The sequence below is a fragment of the Alosa pseudoharengus genome, unplaced genomic scaffold, assembly GCF_046254945.1.
Source record: "Alosa pseudoharengus isolate Yale_2024_CS ecotype anadromous, Long Island Sound unplaced genomic scaffold, YU_APseudo_1.1 YU_APseudo_1.1_scf_1, whole genome shotgun sequence".
Classification (NCBI taxonomy): domain Eukaryota; kingdom Metazoa; phylum Chordata; class Actinopteri; order Clupeiformes; family Clupeidae; genus Alosa; species Alosa pseudoharengus.
Genome location: NW_027468564.1, coordinates 54,061,045 through 54,074,559, shown reverse-complemented (window position 1 = coordinate 54,074,559; position 13,515 = coordinate 54,061,045). Strand labels below are relative to the sequence as shown.

General features: G+C 41.5%; 2 protein-coding genes across 4 annotated transcripts; both read right to left on the bottom strand.

The window, feature by feature from the left end:
- Positions 1 to 975: 975 nt before the first annotated feature.
- On the bottom strand, positions 976 to 4,688 carry mcrip2 (MAPK regulated corepressor interacting protein 2). Its single transcript, XM_076293074.1, has 5 exons — positions 4,270 to 4,688; positions 3,978 to 4,047; positions 3,024 to 3,154; positions 1,923 to 2,024; positions 976 to 1,451 (listed from the first exon to the last, which is right to left on the bottom strand). The coding sequence occupies exons 1-5, from the start codon at positions 4,322 to 4,324 to the stop codon at positions 1,381 to 1,383; spliced, it is 429 nt and encodes a 142-aa protein (XP_076149189.1). The 5' UTR covers positions 4,325 to 4,688; the 3' UTR covers positions 976 to 1,380.
- Positions 4,689 to 5,129: 441 nt separating this feature from the next.
- Positions 5,130 to 11,565, bottom strand: gde1 (glycerophosphodiester phosphodiesterase 1). Of its 3 annotated transcripts, none has more exons than XM_076293065.1 (7): positions 11,465 to 11,565; positions 10,254 to 10,642; positions 9,615 to 9,790; positions 8,997 to 9,102; positions 8,628 to 8,720; positions 8,196 to 8,407; positions 5,130 to 6,081 (listed from the first exon to the last, which is right to left on the bottom strand). In XM_076293065.1, exons 2-7 carry the CDS (start codon positions 10,515 to 10,517, stop codon positions 5,934 to 5,936), a joined length of 999 nt encoding a protein of 332 aa, XP_076149180.1. In that variant the 5' UTR covers positions 10,518 to 10,642; positions 11,465 to 11,565; the 3' UTR covers positions 5,130 to 5,933. The 3 variants fall into 3 exon arrangements, with proteins under 3 accessions (XP_076149180.1, XP_076149174.1, XP_076149165.1); XM_076293059.1 differs by lacking the exon at positions 11,465 to 11,565 and adding an exon at positions 10,869 to 11,045; XM_076293050.1 differs by lacking the exon at positions 11,465 to 11,565 and having other exon boundaries at positions 10,254 to 10,829.
- Positions 11,566 to 13,515: the final 1,950 nt, after the last annotated feature.

Sequence of the window (13,515 nt, the reverse complement as noted above, 5' to 3'; positions counted from 1 at the left end):
TTGAATTTCCCCTTGGGGATTAATAAAGTATCTATCTATCTATCTCCTTTGCTCACTGCTGCCATCCTTCACCTGAGTGGCATCACTACATCAGTGGTTCAGCACCTGAGTCCACTTTATCCCCTATCCCTTTAATAGACCTACTAACTTAGTACATTCTGTTATACACAGAATATTTTATAATAAAATCCATAGTCTTAAAATATAATTCCTCTTTTCATTTTCCTGTTCAAATTGCACTAATTTGTGAGTTATCCTATGTATACACCGAGCTCTCCTCGTTGGGTATTGCTCACAGTGCCTAATATGTGAGTTCCTCACTTTCTCTAGCTCTATCCACAAATTCAAAGTATCAAAAGGTTTACGAGTTTACATTACACAGTAAATAATAAATGAAAAAATACTAGCCTCTCTGCTAATTAGCAAACAAAAATACCATAGGTACCGCCGCCTCATCTCAGGAGTTTTCTTCCTTTTTTACAGTTGCGCCCTTTGGAAAAAGGTGGATACAACACCTCCATGGTAACGAAGGGTAACTAGTAGAACTTTGATTAAAATGTAGCTGTGCTCTTCAATTTACACACCTCTTTTTTAGACAGTAGAAACACATTTTGCTCTTTTAAAAAGCTATGCTCAATCTAAGCACCTTTAATCAAGACTGTGCCTTTCCATTTTGCCCCAAACACGACTTCAGTCGGCTTCAGAAATGGAAACAAACTCTCGATGATTCATGACAGTATGGATGAAGGGAATGGAGCACCAACTCTTACCGGGCGGTTACATTCATCGTTCCCAAGGGTACTTTCATAAATCACTACAAATCACAGGTGAGGGCTGAAGTGGGAAGGATAAGATCAAGCAAGAAGACCAGATATGCCATTAAAACACTGAGAAATTCAAAAACCACAGTAGTATCATCATTACCTTTTTTTTTTATTATTATTATTATTATTATTATTATTTCTACCCCATTGTCCCAAGTTTTTTATATATATACACCAAGACACACCAAGTACCAAGAAAATATTTAATCTCAATTCACTTCGGTGCACAGCTTGGGCAGTGAGCCCTGAGCGGGGCAGGGGGGGGTTGTAGAAAAACAGGGTAACGGTGACGTTCGAACCAGGAAATCCCATGCACACCGACCAGCCAGCCAGCCAGCCAGACAGACAAGGTCAGTCTGGAGAGGTGGTGAGGCAGGAGTCTAAAAGTCCATCACACACAGCTCTACCCAGAGATTCTCTTGGTTTCTGTCTCTCAGGCTTTTGTGGTTCCTGTTCTTTTGAGCTCCCATCAGGTAAACCAGGCCCCTTCTCCAGGCCGCAGCTCAGTCAGGTCCCTGGGCTCTTGCTTCCCCTCCTCCTTTGGCGGGGGGCTCCGTCATGACAGGTTGCCGATGTTGGCCAGGAAGCGCTGGGCCCACCACTCCTCCAGGTCAATGGGCACAAAGTCTACATAAGGGAGGAGACGGCACACAGAGGGTAAACGGAAGATGACTACTGGCACACAGATAAGCTGATACATGTCAGGGAAATTCACACTCACACACCACATCTGATCATTAACTTTTTTCTACTAATTGACTATGTGCATGTATATACCAGGTGGGTGCTACACATTGGTGGTGGTTAGTGAGGTTCACCCTTCACTGTTAAGCCCTTCGGTGTGTGTGTGTGTGTGTCTGTCTGTATGCCATTGTTCACCGACACTGGGTTTTGGTATAGCTTGAGTGCCTTCACACAAAGCCAAAACACTGATCCTGGTCAGACAACTCACTGCTCATGACTGGGCTAGGTGTGTGTGTGTGTGTGTGCATTCCACTGATCCTGGCCAGATGACTTACTGCTCATGACTGGGCTAGGTGTGTGTGTGTGTGTGTGTGTGTGTGTGTGCATGCCACTGATCCTGACCAGACGACTCACTGCTCATAACTGGGCTGGGGGTCTTCTCTGTGTACTGGACAGGTCCTCTGCTGGTCTCTGGGAGACGGCTGGCTCCCATGCTCTGCTCCACCTCCTTCCAGGCTGTGAAGAAGACCCATATGCATATTCAGTTCCCCAGACAACAAACTACTACAAAGCAAGGTAACTGGCTAACCCGGCTAACTTTGGGAGTAACCGCTAAACTTTTAAAGTGAGGTGTTGATTGGAGATCAGAGGTTACTCCTAAAGTTACTTGGGTAACTTACTTGTATTATACCCATCTGGTTCTCGGTCTTATGATTGGGTTAAACAACATTTCAAAGGCATAAATCAAAAAGAGGTTAGTCATCTTTCAGCCTAATTCAGCTTGACGCTTTTGGTCATTTGTATGGTGCAAAGCTCATTGTAATAATAAATCCAGTCTTGACATCCGATGAAATCGTATCCCCACATTTTCCATTCCTGCTCTTGAAGACCCATAGACTTTTGTTGTATCGTCCGATATCTTCAAGCACATGTCGCTAAACTCAACATCTATATTTGGGTGAGACAATGTAATCGTTTTTTCGAAGTACAGTGCAGTACAATAATATTTTCATGTCCAAACTATCACATTTCTGCAGTAGAGTACTACTATGCAGTACAATGCAGTTTTTTCCTGCATTTCCTGCATAAGAACGGCAAATAATTCCTAAAAACTTTTAACACTTGAAGTTGTACAGTTATTTGTGTGTGTAAGAAAGAGTGAGCTTTCATCAGAGTCCTCTCCCACCAGTGGCACTAGATTTGGGCTGAGTTTTTGAAAAGCATTCCTTGTGTGGCATTCCTTGTTTTTTGTGTCAATGTAGAAAGCAAATTGTGAAGATCGTTTAAGTTAGTGTTAGTGGTATAGATACATGTCAAGGCAGGAAAGTATGAGCTTTGATTTAGCACCTCGGTCATCCATGAGAATAGGTTTGCACAGTTGCACAATAATTCTAACTACAAAAACACCAATACCGCGTTGACACCCCATGCACTATTAGATTGAAGTCACGCGTTAATCATTACTAATCTTCTAAAGCAACAAACGAATAAAGTCGATCATAATGAAGCACACACCTTCCAAGGCAAATTTTACATTCTCTTCATGTGCGGGCGTGAAGCCTTCACGTGGGACAGCTTTTGCGACAGATGGTTTGTGGTACCTCTGTCCGTTTAATCGGTGGAAAACAATCTTTGGAGCAGGGTAGCTGAAAGAGGGTTTAAATAAGCATGTGACGGAATCAGATCAATTCAAGTTTTAAGGTGTAAAATAATTGCAATTATCAAATACCAATTGTCATTTTTACCAGTTCCTATGAACACCCAAGGAAACAGCAGTAATGTTATGGAGCGAGCAAGGGTAATAATTTGTCCGATTGTCAAATGACAATGGTCAATACTAAACAAATGTAGCCATTCGACAAAAACATTGTACAGCATGTAACGACAACAGCTAAACATTCATCCTGGAGAATGGGGACTGGAACCATACATAAGAATTAACGTTACTTTAATTAATGAGAGAATAGTATTTATTTAATCAGCACATTAAGCACCCTTTCAACTTTCAATCAGTAAAGCTGCTTAAGTGCAGGACAAGTCGATAACGTTACGTTAATAGCTTTAAAGCTAACTGGCTACATTCTAGCTCCCAGCTACTATGTGCGCATAGAGTTAACCTTGCAAGGTCACAAAACCCCGAAACCTCCAAGGCTACTCAACCGCGTTATCCATCGCCTACATGCACGTTGGCATAGCAATCAAAGTAGATATTATAGCTATTGCGTCCCCATGTAATTCACCATCAATTGATATTCAATTCAGTTAAGACGTTTGCCACGTTACGTTATATTGGTTTTGCATGTCGTGAATATGACCATAAGTTAATAACACAGTACTGACATTAACGCACGTGGGCATGATTCCCAATCCAAAGTCACAAAGTTAGCTATAACGTTAGCTAGCTAGCTACTACAACCTGGCAAAAAGGCACACTTGTCTTTTTAGTGTACTGATTTCAAAACTACTCACTTTGTTGTAAACCAGTGGGGCTGTTTGTGTTTCAAGTCCGTTGTTTTGCTCTCGGTCTGCTGTGCTGTACCTGAACAAAAAATAAAACAGTGACTGACATTGCCGGTGAAATTCAAGGCAGCTGTTTTCATTAAGTAACGTTAGGCATACAAACATCAACGAAGGCATGGCAAAGTATATGAATATCATCTTAATAGGTGGGTGCTGATTCAAGTTACCCGTTATTGATTTGTTATTTTGATGCCATTCTAACAAGGCTAACTTGGTCGCCGTTTCTTTTGTAACATCTTACCTGTTCTCCGTTGTGTAACAAGTTTGCTTGGACCTCTTGTGATTGTGTACATCATGTGCAGGCAAGCTCTCAAAACTTGAAAGTAACACTAGTGTTCCAAGTGCACGAGATATCCAGTTCGACTGACACGTTACAAAACAATGCTGGACTTGCTGCGCAAATCCAAACTGCAGCAATATTCACGTAATCCCGTGGATTTCCAGACAGGAAATGTGTCCAGGTTTTTACATTGAACTTTGTGGAGTGTTGCCTGTTGCCGACTCGCCTGCTCGCTTGCTCTTGCCGTTTTCGGACTGACCTCCCAGTGACAGCAAGCAGTTGCAACAGTACAAGAGCTTATAGCACCGCCTATACTGAGTCTAGTGTTGAAGCACACACTGTTGAAGAAGCGGAGGCGAAACATCAAAGACGCGATGTGTGAATTACTCCTCTTATAGAGGGTCTTTTGAAAACAGTGTCGTGTTGATGGTAAAGTTCTCTCTGAAGACTGTCTTGTGGTGACACTAATAGGTGAGAAAACAGGCAAGGTGCTAAAATGACAATATGTTGTTGGTGCATGTTAAACAGTTCAGGTTGCTACAAGCATTGTGATGGGGTGTTGCAAAACGGAAGCCATTCTACGTAGTGGAGATTTTAATGTTACAAAATGTTAATTTGACACACTGCTTGATATGTGACTGCACTGCAGACATTGTATGAGAAGCTGTCTTACAGTCAAGCCTAGTCAATTCCAAGCAGATTAAGTGGGGAAAAAGTAAAAATCTAATACAATCATATATAAAGTGTTCCTTGATTACCTAACCCACTGTGTGAGAACTACATGGGTTAAATATCACAGTAAATAAAAAGCAAATAATTAATTCAAATGATGTGATCAGGCTTTTATTTGTGAGCTAAACCTTTAATCAAGACATCGCAGAATTCTAACATTATCAATATGTTAGCTGCCAGGCACCTTGTACTGGAAGATATGATGTTATCTATCTTATTGCTGCTGGTTCCATTTCTGATACTCACTGTCAAGTTTGAGGATAACACAATAAACACAAACTGAAGCTATAGGAGAAATATTTTATAATGTGATTTCATTTGATGGAAAAATGATAATTAGTAGCTTGAGTCAAGGTTACAACGATACTTAAACTTACATGGCAGCTCTAGTACAGCCTTGCTGTGAGATAGTGGTCCAGTGTTAATGGTATTCTAAAGAATGGTTGTTTTTTTGTGGTATTCTAAAGAATGGTTGTTTTCTTTGTTTGAAAGAAGTAAATACTGTACATCTTGAAATATTGCATGCACACATTCATTGTGTCGATGAAATTACAGTAATCTAAAACATCTTCATATCATTCATATCATTATGAGCATTTAAACCTATTCATGACCATGGACGCAGTAATGCTCCCTTTCCCCACCACATGAAGGTCTGCGAGTAGTTGCACCAAGAAACTTCACATATTTAAATATCTGGAACAATTGTTTTTACAAATTCTACTCTTCCACTTAAAAGTCTGAGCGTAGTTGCACCTGAGTGGGCCTGCATTATACAGTACTTAAGTAATATCATATTTACACGTCTTTACTTGAAGGCTGTGGGGAATTTGGCAATTGCGTCAGTGCGCACGGTAGGTAGGTGCTGTTCCTTGGGACTTCCCGCAGGTGGGTCAGTAGTGTGGATCGCAGTCCTCCCTCAGGCTGTCGGTGATGTAGTTGACCTTCAGCAGCTCCTGGTAGTACTGCTTCTCCACCGCCGTGTTCACGGTCCAGGCAACCACCTCCACACCCCGATCCGCCCAGTATTGCACATAGTCCCTGTGAGGGGGAGGTGAGAGTAGAGGTCACCGTGGCAGAGGTCACACAGCTCAGGGTCATTAAATGGAAGCTCTGATCTACTTTTGGATGATAACTTACTGTACATTTTTGTTTACTGCCAAACTGCACCGATTGAGGTCATTTTGGTCCCATATGAAGATTTACACTCATTATCATCCACAAACAGACCCGGGTTGTTGCGAGACCGGATGGGTGATACTTTAACCCTTAGAACCCGATTGACGCAAAGTGCGTCAAAAAACACACCCTTTCTTCTCTGTTACATTGCTCCGCGACTGTTCATCACAACGAGAAAACCTTTATTTTATGACAGAGAAGAAGTGGGGCTTTCCAAAGAGACTACGCACTTGTCTGTACGATCAAGTGTGAAAATTAAAAAAAATTGCATCATATTTACAGTCTATACTTCTCTGCGTTCACCTGCGCACCCATTACTCTCGTTTGAATTACTCGCGAACCCGTGATCGCATAGATATGGCAAGCATATCAGATGAAAGAGGAGAAACAGGGCTATCCATTGGTACCATGGATATCGATCTTTCTGGCTTATAAAAACAGACGAAGTGACTGCAAAATATTAACGTCATGTACACAAACCAACGCTGCACACCCATTACTCTCGGAGTAATTACTCGCGGACCCGTGATCGGATATAGATGCCACGTATGTTACATCCTTCTGGGTTATAAAACAGACGAAGTGACAGCAAAATAATAACTTCATATAGCTGGACTTTTTTTTTGTGGCAAAGCATGTTTATAATCCAACGCTATCGTGTGTTTCGCTATGGCAAAACATGTTCATAATCCGGTTTTGAGATCCTAGCAAATTCCTGCATGGCATCCAATTCAAGGCTCACATTGCATCCCAATTTGTTCAACAAAGAAACACCTTTTTTGCCTTTACTTTGTTCATGGCAATGCAGTAAAAAGTTGAGAATCATCATGAGTGCATACACCATAGTCACACATGCTAACAGGCAAACTTGGGTCAAGTCAGGTCAGATCAGTTCGTGTCACAGATATGGAGCGCAGAATGGTCATTTTTCATCGCTAAATAAAAAATGGCATTTATTTCTGTAAATCACACACCACATATTTCTGTAAATTGCTCAGCCCCAGAGTATCCCTCCAACATGGCAATTATATTGCCCGTTTCAGGACAGTCTGCCCTACACACACATGAAATGCATGGAGAGCCATGAGCTTGCTGTGGTGAGATACAGGTCAAAATATAAGAATTTTTATAATATGATTTTTATATTTTAAAATAAAATCAATGCTAGTACTAATACATGAAATGAAGATCTGGATAGCCTAGACTCTGCTGAAAAAAACAATATATAATATGTGTGTGTGGCACTTACAATGACCAGAATAAATCCTTATGAATAAAGGTAGTGAAAATGCCCTAAAAACAGCTTAGGGTTATAAGGGTTAAGCTACTGTGATGTCTGGGGATGTGTGTACTGATCAGCTAATCAATGCAGCCTTGTTAAAGGAGCCATATTATGCAAAACTAACTTTTTCTGTGCTTTTGTACTTCCATTTGGGTCTCTGATGCTTCTAAACACACTCCAACTGCGAAACAAAACCGTGCATTGAGGTTTTGTGGGCAGGCTGAATGTAAGGCATGTTTGTACTGTAAGACAGATATGCGCAGTGCTGCAAGATCGAACGCGCCCTTGCTATAATATTCATGAAGTTACTTCCTTACAGACATATCCTTTGTGGTTAATGATTTTGTTAATGATTTGGTCTGTGAACTTGAATGGAAGAGTGGACTCTGAGGTACAAAATGGCATGGCATATGTTGCCAACTTTGCTTATAGCCACTTTAGGTTATCATAATGAGTAAAAACAGGTCAGTGCAGTACATCTCATCTCCACTGTGTCATTTCATCTCCACTGTGCCTACCTTGCCGTATTTTTAGATTATATACCTATTTACATGACTGGTCCTTTGGTTATTTGTGGCTTATTCTACGGTCGTGAGTCTAATCTGAATGGCTTTTCCTCAGAAATGAACACCTTTTCATTTTTAGTATCTAATAATCAAATGAATTATAAAAGTATTAGGTAATTAAGACTCACAGTGAGATAAAGTTCTTCTGCACCAGGAAAGCGGACACCCCACACAGATGCCACAGCACGTGATGGTGGGCCCAGTCCAGCAGGACATCCAACACCTGGTGCCAGTGGTGTTTCCATGCGGCAGAGAAGCGCGGCGTGCCGTCGCCTAGGTGACTGAGGCTCCACGGCCGGTGGGTCAGCGCAGTCACCACCCCTGGGTCTGCCTGGCGCATCTGGGACAGAAGGAGGAGACGCGGGTTACAGTAGAGTAGTGGCTCGGTGTGTGTCAAAGCTTCAACTGAAAATCTTTAAACCATAGATGCACTCTCCAGTCAGGACAACTGGGAACAATTCTATAGACTGGTCAAACTGATGATTTATTCATTATATCACTGGTGAAACATCAACTCATTTTGGACATGGGATGATTTCTGTGAAAGTATAACTGTTTACCCTGTAGATGACTTTTGGCTCAAAGGAGCAGACAATGCTAGTGTTGTACAGGACTGGATGCTTCTTATAGAAGTCCTTCAGAGTAGCCGCTGCCTGAAAAATAGACACACAATCAAGAAATTAGTCAGCATCACTCCGTGGAAGTGTGTCTAATCTACCCTTTTGAACTCATTTAACAAAAGAAGGAAAATGTATTCTAATGAGAGATATGGCTTTTGTAGTTGGAGGTATGTATGGAGGCAGTTGGAGGTATTTCGCTCAAGCATTTTAGCTTTTAGCTGTTAAAGACCAAACATCAGTGACTGAGTGAAACACATGCTGGAGGACTGCACCCTGAGGTAAATGATGTGCCTCATTTTAATCTAGTACCTCATCTGGATGACCTTTGACATCAAAGTAGATGGTCAGCTGGTGTTTAATACACTCCTCTACAGCCTCCTGCAACGTGGGTACCTTCTCCCCACGGAAGCGCTCTCTGGGAAGGAGTACATTTACAAATGTTACAAAACATCATATACAACAACATGGGACAAGACAGGATCAAACTAGATGTACCGCAGAGCAGTACAAAATATGACTGCAGCTCATTCCTGCACATATTCTCCGCAAAAATAAATCACGTTTGTCAATGACTGGTGAGTTTGCCCCCTGACTGGTGAGCACAGCTATTGTGCTAATTGTGCAGCCCTAGATGGGTTGAGACCCCTTGAGACCAACATATGAAAAAAGTTGGTCAACCTAGGCTCTACGGTTCTCGAGATATTCACAGACAACTCCTTTCTGGGGGCCCGGTCTGTCACACACTCATGGCCGATATCGGTTGCTACATGAGACAACAAAGAACATTTCACTTCTTTCTTTTTATTTTATTGATTTATACTTTATTGTTTATTTCCTAATTGTATCAGATGACAAAATATAATCCCATCCCTTCAACCACCTCCCCTTCCAATGAATTGGTCTCTCTCACTTAGTCTTGTGCTTTACCTGAGGCGGTGCTTGGCTGCAGCATCAAGTTTGTTGATTTCAGAAAAGCGCAGCTGGCAGAGGGGTCCTGACCCATTGGTGGTCCGGTCCACAGTGTCGTCATGCATAAGAACAGGCACCCCATCGGCGGTGAACTCCAGGTCCAGCTCGACGCCTGTCGCTCCATTCTGACTGGCCTGGTGGTGGCGAAAAAAGATTGTGGGGGAGGAACAGAAAGCTGCATGGCAAGACGGAAAAAGCAGAATCTGGCACCCACAGTAAAACCCTCTATACACAGCACTTTATAGAGGACATGATAGTCTGTCAACATAGAACGTTGCCCAAGAGAAGAGCCTATCTAACCAAAGAACACACACCCTCATTGATTTTAGGCAATCAAGCTAATCTAATAAAAAATTAATACTATGCTAAAGGGTGCAAGCATGAATGGCACCATCTCCAAACAATTAGGTTAGACCCATTACTGAACTAATAGGCTAATGCCGTTTATTTCAAACGCCTTTTCCCATTAAATCCTAGTAGGTAACGCGGTGACATCTATCGAATGTAGCCTGGAAATTATCTCGCTATTTGAATTAATAACAAAACATTTTTTAATAAAATCTGAACAAATTTTAAGACACATGCACATTCACTTACTTCACGGATAGCCGCTAAGGTGTTTTCAGGGGCATCGTGACCGCCACCTCGATGAGCAATGACAGAAATCGCCCCGGCGGTCGATTTTTCAGGCCGCAGCACCTGCCGCGCTCGGCTCGCCGGGACTTGCGGGAATCGGAACATCACCAGAAAAAAGTAAAGTGATGTAGTGACAACCGTGGACCATAGCGCGCTCCTGGTTCCGAGGAGAAGCACGATAAACACTGCCGACAGGCAGGTGACACCGTCCCCAATTTGTAGCATCTTTTTAACACAATTGTTTTCAAAATCCCGGTGCCACTTCAGCTGCAGCTAAGGTGTTCCTGAATGCACAGTGCCCATTCAATATTCAGACAGACGACTGATGGATTCCAATGTAGGAGGCTAGGCTAGGAGGTAAAATCAAAAAGTCGGGAATCAGACAGCTTTTGGTACACACAAGACATTACACTCCTCGTTAAAACAGTTCAGAGCGAATGACAAAATCTGACCAGGGTAGATTCCATGTCAACACCAAGCGAAATTGTGGCACGGGAAACTGGACTTCCTAGTTACCAACCAACCAGTCAATATCCGGTTCAGTCAAAAGCGAAATAAGAGTCCCCTTTCACTTACCTTTTTCATACAGGTAATCAGATGTGGTCGTGGTAACAATAGGCTTTAAGAAAGTAATGCAGTCGAGATGTTATGTAAATTAGATCCTCACTGTAATAGTTTATTTCATATTGTGAAAGATATGACTAAACAATGGGTTTGGCAACAGTGGAAACCTTGGTGTAGCTCAGCCCTGAAAGCCTGAATGACTCAAACATGTAGTAGGCTACAGGTTGTGAAAAACTGGAGTAAACGGACGTGTCCGCTCGCTGTCTTTCAAGGTGCCAAATAATGTAATCACATTGCACAATTGCCTATTTGTCAACTACTTGGCAGCCTAGCCTACCACAGCGCAAGATTGCATTGTCTGTTAAAAACTCAAAACGCAGCTAGGCGTAGACCTACATCAAATTAATACATAAATAAATCCTGTAGGTCTATGGGCTTTCTGATCCTAACTACATCAAAATGAACTTTGTCACTAAATCAGGATTAATGAATTATCAAACCAGATACGTAATCACCCCACCTCTTGTAACTTTCAGCTCAAGTGCTTTTTAACACCATATCTTATTCTCTACACCTGACTATCATATGCATTTGTCATGTATACAGACCTTACTGTCCTGTATTGACCCTAGGCAGATGGGTCAGGCCCTTGAGTCGTGGATCTGCTCGAGGTTTCTTCCTATATGTATCTCCAATTCTAGGGAGTTTTTCCTCGACCCTGTTACCCATGAGCAGGGGCGTAGCACCAAATTCTGGGCCCTATGCACAAGTGGTGGCCATGGGCCCCCCCCCCCCCCCCCCAACCAACCAACCACCGGCTGTAAGCATGAAGCATGAGGTTCACAACTAACTACTATCTAATCACACAATGAATTAATCTAACAACTCTTATATGTACTGTATAACAGAAAATAATCTTATTACCCAAGACTTCACTGAATTTCGGTTTTATTTGAAGAATGTTTAAAAGCTAGAACATGAAATGAATAAAAAAAACACTTTTGGCTGAGAGAACAGCTATCTATACAAATTTTCATTAAAAAAACAGACTTCCACAAAGTGCTAAACACCGAAATTTACACTCCAGTTAGTGCCCACTGACGGGTCTTTTTGGTGGCAAAATCCTTGATGAGGTCCTTAAAGTCCAGTTTTCTTGCCAACTGACTTTCAATGGAGAGAAGGGCAAGGCTGTTCAATCTATCCTGACTCATTGTTGATCTCAGGTAGTTTTTAACCAGTTTCAGCTTATGTAGCCTTATGGATGTGACTGAACATGCTTTAATATTTAAATATTCTGTGTAAAATTTCCTCAAATTTCATTTTTCATATGCTTCATAAAAACATAAGAACATTTTATTTTTCTGATGGTTGTGGCAAAAAAAATGGTCTATTAGACTAGACTACAGTGAAAGACAGAGCATGACAGTGTTGCTAAATATACATTGCAGTATAGCCTTTCGTGTGATTTCATAGGCTCACCTTGTCTCAAGTCCACATCAGATGAGAGGTCTGCTGCACCCTCTGTGACAGTTTCTGAAACTGAGTGTGATGCGTTTCACAAGTTAGCTTTGCTACTTATTTGACAGCCTTTCCTCATGAACCTATATAACATTGAGCCTACTAAGTTAAGCTATTAGCTCATAATAATTTTGGAATTAGTAGGCTATTGAAATGTTGTGGTAGGCTATAAATCAGGCATCATGTTATTTCTAATTTTGTGTTAATGCTGTTTTAGCACTGATAATCGCGGATTCCCGGTGGTTTTGAAGTGTTTTGTAACCTTCAGGAGTTCATTTCATTTGTAGACTATTGCTTTCACATTGGGCTCACCTTTCTTGGGAAAGAAGGCTGTTAACACTTGTTTTCCCTCATTTCTTTTTTCTCCCTTTCTTGCCTCTCTTTTCTTTTCTGGGAACCGGATTTATTTTTCTTAGACTTAGACATCTTCACACCTTGACCGTCTGCATTGCCGCTTCGGCAGAATGAACGTTACTTCAAAAATGCGCCTAGCAGGGGGAGGCGGACTGAACCATTTCGTGTAAGGGAGAGGGTGCCTGCCCTCAAACAATGTTGGCTTGGACACAATTTAATACATCAATCAACTGATGCATTTACCCGAAATATTTGCATCTATATTAGTTAATAACATTTATTAAGATCTTTAAATTAAGGAAATTATTTATTATTAAGGAAAATAAAATTCAACTCCTTAGGGGCCCTCCCCCCACTTGGGGCCCGGGTAATTTATTCCCACTTGTCCCCCCACTACGACGCCCTTGCCCATGAGCCTCTCTCTTTCTTTTCTTTTCTTCCTTTCTTTCCTTTTTCTTTGATTGCCTACATTCTGTAAAGCGCCATGATACATGTGTAATGTTTTGGCGCTCTATAAGCACAATAAATTGAAATTGAAAATGAAATGTAATAGTTATGGCACATTATTATGTAGCCTTAGCATATAGATGTGTGTCAAATGTTCCAAATGTTTCGTGTAGTATTGTAATAGTAGCAAAATCAGGTTTTACTTTGCAATGTGTAGATTAATTGATATCCCACATTGAATCATTGATTTTGTATTGAATGTTCTGATGGCAGCTAGTTATACTTCATATCGAAAGGGGGCAGCATTGCGCTTTTAGTGCATGTTGGACGAAAAGAAAGA

What these genes read in the sequence shown, in the direction of transcription:
- mcrip2 (XM_076293074.1), bottom strand. Translation starts at nt 4,324, where the DNA reads ATGATGTACACAATCACAAGAGGTCCAAGCAAACTTGTTACACAACGG. An exon ending in CCCCACTGGTTTACAACAAA is followed by an intron (nt 3,155 to 3,977) that starts GTGAGTAGTTTT and finishes ACCCTCTTTCAG; the next exon opens with CTACCCTGCTCCAAAGATTG. An exon ending in CCCCAGCCCAGTTATGAGCA is followed by an intron (nt 1,452 to 1,922) that starts GTGAGTCGTCTG and finishes TCCCTTATGTAG; the next exon opens with ACTTTGTGCCCATTGACCTG.
- gde1 (XM_076293065.1), bottom strand. Translation starts at nt 10,517, where the DNA reads ATGCTACAAATTGGGGACGGTGTCACCTGCCTGTCGGCAGTGTTTATC. An exon ending in AGCCAAAAGTCATCTACAGG is followed by an intron (nt 8,408 to 8,627) that starts GTAAACAGTTAT and finishes CTTCTGTCCCAG; the next exon opens with ATGCGCCAGGCAGACCCAGG. An exon ending in CAGAAGAACTTTATCTCACT is followed by an intron (nt 6,082 to 8,195) that starts GTGAGTCTTAAT and finishes TCCCCCTCACAG; the next exon opens with GGACTATGTGCAATACTGGG.